Source organism: Xenopus laevis, chromosome 4S (assembly GCF_017654675.1).
Source record: "Xenopus laevis strain J_2021 chromosome 4S, Xenopus_laevis_v10.1, whole genome shotgun sequence".
In the NCBI taxonomy this organism is placed as follows: domain Eukaryota; kingdom Metazoa; phylum Chordata; class Amphibia; order Anura; family Pipidae; genus Xenopus; species Xenopus laevis.
This window is the reverse complement of record NC_054378.1, coordinates 107,024,813-107,034,143: the sequence shown is the minus strand read 5'-3', so window position 1 is coordinate 107,034,143 and position 9,331 is coordinate 107,024,813. Positions and strand designations below refer to the sequence as shown.

General features: G+C 39.6%; 1 protein-coding gene across 1 annotated transcript in view; it reads right to left on the bottom strand.

Annotated features, from left to right (window-relative positions):
* Nucleotides 1–233: 233 nt before the first annotated feature.
* LOC108715834 (testis-expressed protein 264 homolog) overlaps nucleotides 234–9,331 on the bottom strand; it is a 29,654-nt gene continuing 20,556 nt past the window's right edge. Inside the window, exon 4 of the mRNA XM_018261322.2 lies at nucleotides 234–1,183. Within this exon, the coding sequence (XP_018116811.1) occupies nucleotides 918–1,183 (266 nt within the window). The 3' untranslated portion in view covers nucleotides 234–917. The remainder of the gene's footprint in view (nucleotides 1,184–9,331) is intronic.

The window sequence follows — 9,331 nt, the reverse complement described above, 5'->3', positions numbered from 1 at the left end:
ATTCCTGAAGACGGCTCGAGTTTAGGAGCCGAAACATCGAAATAAACAACCAGTTTTTTTGCACTAAAAAGTTCTGTGAGCGTATATATATATATATATATATATATATATATATATATATATATATATATATATATATACATACATACATACATACATACATATATATATATATATATATATAAATAAAATTCTGAAAAGCTGTGGCGGATGTCAAATAATGCTATTTCACAAAGATTCTTAATTTTTTTTATTCTTAGATATTTTTAAATATAGAATGATTTAATATTGTTGTTCCTTAAGCAAGCAATTGTTTACTTGGTTGATCAATCAGATGTAGGTCATCTCAACTTGTCATTTGCTGAACCTAACACACACACACAGACTATCATGGTGCAATCGCGAGCTTCATGGTACCAGTCTGTGATAGACATCACCAGTGTATTGGATGTACTGTGGAAAAGTGTTAGATTGAGAAAACACAGTAAAGAAATGCATGCAAAACTATGCACAAACATGGGCATGGTTCCCCTAGTTCAGTAAACCATAGCAACAAATAAGGAGTCGTCTTTGAGTGCAGTTAGAATGTTGAAAGCAAACAGCTAATTGATTGTCAAGAGTTATAGGACTCTGTCTCTGTGTGCATAACATAGTAAATGTCTCTAAAGCCATAAGAACTTACATTTCTTGGTCTGTACATTGTGGGATATTGATTTTTGAAATATAACTTACAATCATTACACTGTATCATGTTGAGCATTCTGAACTAACAACACATATGAATCTTCTTTGAGAGTTTACACTGTCTCTACTAAAAGGGAAACACGTATTTAAAAAAAGCACAAAGGTAACATGGACAGAGTAGGACAGCTAGGAAGCAGAGTAATGAAGTGAATGAAACTGATGCACATGCTGCCTCATTCCTCTGCTCTCTGTTTTTCCAATGCTTCTTTTGTTTTGCTCCACTTGTTATTAGTGTCCATCTGGGCCTTTGCAACTGCCCCACTGCCATCCAAGTCCAGTTCTTCCACAGTAGAACCATTAGCCCCAGACTCGCTGTGACTCCTCTCACTGTCTGCATGTCTCTTCTTCTGTGCAACTTCACCTTCCAATTCCTCTGGGCTCTCAGAGACCAAGTCTAGGCTTAAGATTTCTTCTGGCAACAAAGATTCCAGCTCAGAAGCTGGTAAGGACCAAAATGGAAGAAACACACAGAGATATTAGTGCATGGATATAAAATAAGCAACGAGTATGAGTGACATACATACAGGGGTGCTTCGCCAATGAGGCAAGTTGAGGCTATCGCCTCAGGCGGCAGCGCCCCACTAGGTACCAGGGGCAGCAAAAATGCTGCTCCTGGTACTTTAAGAGCGAATTTCCGGGGGAGGGGGGGGGCAGCAGCAACTGCTGCTGCCTCAGGCAGCAGAGGGGCCAGGATCGCCCCTGCATACATATCAAAGTGTCATCACACTGATGTGTGATCGCAAATGCTTCTTGCTACCCTGCAAGTGTATAAAATCCAACAAAATAAATAGTCAGCGCTAAAAAACTCCAGAGATTGAGCACGTAGCAGATTAGGCAGTGGGCAAAGGGAGGAAAAAGGAGAAAATAATATATAGTGTAGTAGATCTCTATCTCGATCTCTTTATTAAATAAAAAATGATTTCAAATTGCACTCACAATTGTGGGTTTAAAATAAGCGTATCGAGTCCCCTTCACGTTTGCCAGTGTGGATGATCCAGGTTTAGTTGCTACTCTGCATTTGTTGGTACCAATGATGTTTCCTTGGCATTTCTTCACAATCATTGTGGGGCCTGCTTACACACTACAGTAGGAGTGTCGCTACAGGTATAGGATCCGATATCCGGAAATCCGTTATCCAGAAAGTTCCGAATAACGGAAAGGCTGTCTCCCATAGACTCCATTTTAACCAAATAATCCAAATTTTTAAAAATGTTTTCTTTTTTCTCTGTAGTAATAAAACAGAACCTTGTGCTTGATCCCAACTAAGATATAATTAATCCTTATTGGAGGCAAAAACTTATTTAATGTTTATATGATTTTCTAGTAGACTTAAAGGAGAACTAAACCCCCTTTCTAATAAAAACCACTACCCTCCATAGTCGCCCCCGCACAGGAGTTAACACAATAAATACCCCTAAGCGGTAATTACCCCTTGTTGCAGTAACAGCACAGTGGAGCTCACAGGGCCATCTTTAGCCGCTTCTGTAATCTTCGGGCCTTCTTCTGTCGCTTCGGTAATTTTTGTCACTCTCGATGCATGCATGCGAAGTTGTAGCAAACCGGAAAAATGCTCCAACTGTGCATGCGCTGATACGGAGCTTCCTTGCTGAGATTACCGATGGATAGGAAACTCGATGTCTAATATAATAGCCAGAACACTACTTCCTGTTTTTCATCTCTCTTGGTTTCCACTGATTGGTTACCAGGCAGTAACCAATCAGTGACTTGAGGGGGGCCACATGGGTCATACCTGTTGCTTTTGAATCTGAGCTGAATGCTGAGGATCAATTACAAACTCACTGAACAGTTACAGTTATGTCCCATATGGCCCCCCCTTAAAGTTGCTGACTAACTCAGAGTTAGAGAGCTGCAAAGCAGGAAGTAGTGTTCTGGCTATTATGTTACACATCCAGTCACTCCAGGCTTTATATATTACATTTTGGGCTTACTAACTATAGTAGAAACATGTTTTATTTTGCACAGCCCATATATCTAACCAGTTTTTATTTTTACACCAAACTGTTCCTTTAATTGCCTCTTGAGTGTTTTTGTGATGGCTGTAATTGGATTGTCAGTGTTTGGGTTACTTTAACCAATTATCCTCACGTTTTATTTATAGTTTCTCAAACATGGTAGTTATGGCTAGAATCCCGCAATGCTCTGATATAAATATCACCTTATGATGACTTATTATGACGGGGGAAAATTGATTTCCAGATAAATGGAATCTCTGAGGCGTCAAACACATCAGTTATTCAATTGCTGGTGTGAAGTCCCTGTAAAAATATTCAGCTCCTGCTCTTGAGCATCATTAATGCCTTTCTGGGAAAAGCCCCAAGCGTATCAGCCTGAGACAATTCCTATGGCAGGAGAGGGAGAATGCTTGCCATTCGAGGCAGCAGGCTGCAACTTGCCTACGACTTATGTAGCCACAATAATGATCAATATTATTCTGTGCAATTGAAAATACAAAATGAGAGATCTTTGTCAAAAATGTTTTGTGTTTTTTTTTTATGGTTGTTATTACTTTTGTGCAGTAAAAATGTTGTCAGGCACTACTGCAGAATAGTAGAGGTTTCTTTTTAATTTTTATCTAACGCATTATTACAGCCCTGTACAAGCAAATTCACTAAGATTCGTAGTTGCGCCAGGCGTAACTTCGCCGCACTTTGCCACACTTCGCCAGGCGTAGTTTCGCCAGCGCTTCGCAAATTCACTAAAATCCGAAGTTGCGCTCAGGGGTAGCGTAAGGTTGCGAAGTTGCGCTAGTGTTGATTCGCTAAGCAAAGCGAAGTTACGCTAGCGATGGTTAATTTGCATACGGCGCCAAATTCAAATTTCAATGGAGGAATACGTATCAGCATTACAAATGCCTAGAAAACCTTCAAAACATCAAATAAAAATTTTATTTTTCCCTACACATGTGCCCACTGTATAGGTAAGTTGCCATGAGTCAGGAAATGTAGGGGGGAAGGAGGGGAGCCCCAAAAAAAAATTTTCAGCCTATCACCCATAATGTAGAAAACACGCCAGCGTGTTTTGGGACTTTCGAAAAAATTTTGACTTTTTTTGAAGCAATCCCTATCTACTTTATTGCGCTTCGCCTGGTCTGAGGTGGCGAAGGAAGTCTAGCTTAAAAGGTAGCGTTCAGTACACTGCGCGCGTTAGTGAATTTGCGTAGTTACGTCCGTAGTGATAATTCGCCAGGCGTAAGGGTGCGAAGTAACACTAGCGAATCTACGCCAGCGTTCGTTAGTGAATTTGCGCAGTAACGAAAATGCCAAAAGCTAGCGAAGTAACGGTAGCGTTCGGCGCTTCGTGAATTTGCCCCAAAGCATCCCTAGGCCATAATTTGAGTGCCAGGCAGAAAAAAAACCCAAAGGTATTGTTACTAAGAACTAAACCCAAGGCTTCCAGAGTCCAGACTTACAAGCCAATCCTTCCCATCCTTCACATTGTCCATAAACACCAATAACACAAAACTTAACAAAAAATTACTGTCTAGTTTTTCTAACTAAAGTTTCTCAAAAACACCCTAGGAATAACCATGCCTAATGAGCCTTTAGATTAAATACAGGGAAAAAAAAGCAGCTGGCAGTTAAATGCCCAGAAAGTAGGCACATACCCCCATGCTACAATGAAGCTTAAAGGAACAGTTCAGTGTAAAAATAAAAACTGGGTAAATAGCTAGGCCAGGAGTGCCCATACTTTACTAATGCAAGGTTTACTTTTTGTGATGTTGTCCCATTGTGATCTACATTCATAAAAGCATTATTAGCATTCTATTCCATGGATAATTACTTGAATATTGATTTATGAGATTGATTTATGTATATTGCTATATTTTACACACCACTATTTCTTATGTAACCTTAACATAATCAAAATCTGAATGAAAAGCATGAAACAGGAGGGTGATTTAGACAAGTATCTTGAGATCTACTGATCACCAACTACTCGTAGATCCCGATGTACCCTTTGGGCACTCCTGAGCTAGGCTGTGCATAATAAAACATGTTTCCAATATAGTTAGTTAGGCAAAAATGTAATGTATAAAGGCTGGAGTGACTGGATGTGTAACATAATAGCCAGAACACTACTTCCTGCTTTTCAGCTCTCTAACTCTTGAGTTAGTCAGCGACTTTAATGGGGGCCACATGGGACATAACTGTTCAGTGATCCTCAGCATGCAGCTCAGATTCAAAAGCAAAGGTTATGACCCATGTTGCCCCCTCAAGTCACTAATTGGTTACTGCCTGGTAACCAATCAGGGGAAAGCAAGAGAGCTGCAAAGCAGGAAGTAGTAGTGTTCTGGCTATTATGTTAGACATCCAGTCACTCCAGCCTTTACTAACTATATAGAAAACATTTTTTATTTTGTACAGCCTATTTACCCAGTTCTTATTTTTATTCTGGACCATTACTTTAAAAGGTGTGCAGCGGGTAAGTGGACGTGTAGCTCATATGAGGGAAAAGACATACACGGGATTCAAAATGAACCAAACACTGGCACCGGATACATTTTGTTACACTCTCCACTTTTGTCATTCTTAACATTATTTGACCCAGTCTTGTATTCGTTCACTTGCCTCATTAGATTTGCTTTAGTCTTTATATCCCATTCCATGCACATAGTTCCCATTTATAATTCTTTTCTCCCTACTCCTAAATCCACTACCAATCAATGTTTCTCTCTCTCTTGCTCACCCTTATATTGCATTTTTTATTTTTGTCCATCCTCACCCTCATTTTTCTTTTTTACTTTCTACCTTCCTTTTCCAACCTGATCTTTGTTCCATTGTCCCACTTTCTCCCTCAGGTTCAATACTAGCAGGACAGATATTCATGCCAAATGATTTCAATCGACACAGAGAAAAGGGGTGATCAGGAAGAGATATACTGGGGGAGATAGATGACATTTATTTTAATTATAGTTTGTTTGGCCCCTGTCACATTTAATTTGCCTTTTCTGCTCTGCTAGCAGCCTGTGACATTTTGTCCTCTCATAGCAGCGACTTAACCTTCCCCAAGCATTGCTGTTCTGCTCATTTCAGTGGGGATGGCTCTTGTTTTTCATATTGATTAAAAAAATATTCCTAGGTTTGTATGCTGCACAGTGCTGCTTGAAGAGATTTTTTGCATCAGTCTGCCTGTTAAACTCACTGCCTGTATATTTTCCCTTCTGTAGTTTCCATTTCTCTCTCATGTGCTACATGCTTTCTAATCTGGATCTTCAGTTCCACAGTAGCACTGCATTGACTTACTCTGTATTAGTAGGTGCTCTTCCTCTTCTTCTCACTCTATTGCTAATAGATCCTCCACCCCAAATACACTATAACATTATCTAACATCCTATTTTCCCAATCATTCCTACTTTGCTACTTCCTCATTCTATTAGTCATTTCTCTCTATTCATTGTCCCTTTCTCTATTGCATACTTTCTATTTCTCTATTCTCATCTTCTTCATTGTGGTTATCACCTGTCCTCTCTTTCCCAATGCCTACCTCCTTCTGAACTTCTTTCCTTGCCCTTACTGGATGTCTTCTTAAAAAATATCCTTTCTCAATTTGTCCCCTTTGACATTGCCTATTTTCAAACCTTATCCATCTTCATCTTCCTGTTTTCATTGGTCTTCCTCTCCCTTTACCAATCTTTTACTTTCTTTCTTCACTTCTTTCTTTGCCTAAACCTTTCTTTCTTCATTCTCTTACACCAATTTTCTCTCCATCATATCTGTTTTTACTCTACCCCTCCTACCTCAGCTCTCTTTCTTTTCTTTCCTCCTTAAGCTTACATTTCTTCTCAGCATTCCCTGTGTTGTTCCACTCCACAATTACTCTTGCCTCTACCCTTGCTCTTTTCATTTCTATACATCTTTAGGTTATACCTCACATCTGCTTCATATCTTATACTTAACCTTTCTACATATTCTCTGCTCTCCCTCATCTTTTCTCATTGTCTTATTCTTGATTGCTCTTCCCTAAGATTCCCCCATGACATCAATATTCATATATTTATACTATATATATATATATATATATATATATATATATATATATATATATATATATCAATAATAATTTACATTTCTATGTGTTCTGGGTATTTATTTTCTCCTTCGATGTCTTTCTAATTCCTTTTTCTGCATTATTCATCCTTTCCCAGTCCAACTCTTCTTGAGACTGATATTTCTCCTCTTCTTTGCCTCTCCTTCATTCCTAATCCTTTCCACTTTGCCCTTCTATTCAAATGACACTTGTCCCAGCAGATACTGGTCTGCTCATTTTTTCAACATTTGCCACCTGGCCTTGTAATAGTGAAACTACTCTCCAGGGTCATCTTCTGATTTAATATTCAATTTACTTGACTTTTGGCCGTCCTCATCCTATTGTTCAGTCAGTATTATTTATTTTCTTCTGACTGTTACTCTATTACCACTCCAGTAAATCTTGGAAACAAGTTCAATGTTTTGTTCCCCTGATCTATCCCTGTCTTACAGGCACTTTAGTTTTAAAATAGTTTTTATTATGATCTGTCCTCCCCTATGTCCCTCACAGGTGTGCCCCATACCCAATAGATTATAGCATGCCATTTATTCTACCCCCGCCCGAGGTTAACGTCAGCTCCCAGCTGCTAAATAACACAGAAAGATAATAATAGAGAACAAGCTCTGTGTCCTGCCCTCAGCCTGCTCATTAAACCATAATTGGGCCTCAAAAAGCTCCCAAACACAGAGGACAAGAGGTGACCTTGGTGACAATATGTGCCCGGAGCTGAGGGCAGAGGCCAGTGTAACACACTGAGGTGACAGTGACAGCTGGTGTAGCCCATGGGTGATAAAGCTTAAGGGTGCTATAAAGTGTAAAATAATGTTAATTGTGGCTGACACAGCTCAAGGGCTGCAGCCTTGACTATTCAGTGTGCAAGACCATGCCTCATTACAACAGAATGCAGAGTGAGAGGATGTTAAACTGATACCATTTTCCTGATTTATCTAAAGATGGAAAAACAATCTCTCGTGCAGCTGCATTAAGGAAAGGCTGGTATTCTTTTAGGAAACACTTTTCTAGTTCTTTATGTGGTATGCTCCTATCAGTATGCAATTTGATTTTACAGATGCATTTGGACAGCAAGTTTTTAAACTCAACCACAGTGAAAGGGAGATGAATTAGGGCTCAGCACACATTCTACTGAACTGCAACAGGTCAAACTACCAGTTCAATGTACAGATATTTGATTGTGTAGGTAAACCATCACCCAGCATGCACAGTGCCTGCACAAAAGGGCCTGGGGAAGACCTGGCAGAAAGAAAATAGGTAGCCCCAAGCACTTTGAGATAGGAGCTGAAATGATGCCTGGTATAAGCTAAAATATCAGCCTAAAAAACACTGTAAGAAGGCTAATGGATCAGTACCCAGAATGACTTGCAAGAGAACAGCTGGTCAGGAATCCAGACAAAAATAATATGTAGGGCTGACATTTCAAACACAGAATGTTCTGCTACAGGTTAATCATATCAAGGTCCTGCACACTGGAATCATAAAAGGACAGGTGCCCAGCAGAAGCTGTGAGAAGGCAGAGGAACGGTTGCTGAGAGTGCTACGAGAGATCAAATCTGGAACAGTGAAAAAACAAGAATGGTAAGAGATGTAATGTTCTCCCTGCACTCATAGAAGGGTAAAAAAAACACTTGACTCTGTGCTGCTGTCCCCTTTGGGTAACAAGCCCCCAGACATATGAGGCTCTGCTGTACATATACTGAAAATCATGTAATTCTCATAGACTTCTAAAGGCCAATCATTCTCCACAAAGACGTAGGAGATTTATCCAGAGTAGATCAATTTAAAAAGCAGCTGAAGTCTCTCTGAACATCCATTGTGACAGGAGCCATGGTTTTGTGCGGATATTGCCTTGAAATTTGCAAAGTCTGTTAAGGTGGTCACACATCGCCAACTTTAAAGGGGTGGTTCACCTTTATGTTAAATTTTAGTATGTTTAGAATGGCCACTCCTAAGCAACTTTTCAATTGGTCTTCATTTTCGCTTATAGTTTTTTTAATTTTTAATAATTTCTTTTGACTCTTTCCAGCTTTCAAATGGCGGTCACTGACCCCATCTGAATTATTATTGCTACTTTTTATTACTCATCAATCTATTCAGACCCTCTCCTAATCATATTCCAGTCTCTTATTGAAATCAGGGCATGGTTGCTAAGGTAATTTGGACCCTAGCAACCAGATTGCTGAAACTGCAAACTGGAGAGCTGCTGAATAGAAATCACTGAAAAACCACAAATAATAAAAATTGAAAACCAATTTCAAATTGTCTCAGAATATCACTCTCTACATCATACTAACAGTTAACTCAAAGGTGAACAACCACTTTAAGCTGCTGGTCCAGGCCCTTTAGACCAATTCGGCAGTTAATCTGCCTCTGTATGGGTCCGTCTGATGGGCCCAACCAACCTATATATAGCCAAAAATTTTCCAAATATCGACCGGAAGTTGGGGCACTATTATGTTGCGGTTCTAAATATTTTGTGTGTGTCTCTGTCCGAACCTGCCCATAAACCCATGGGTCCTAAGGG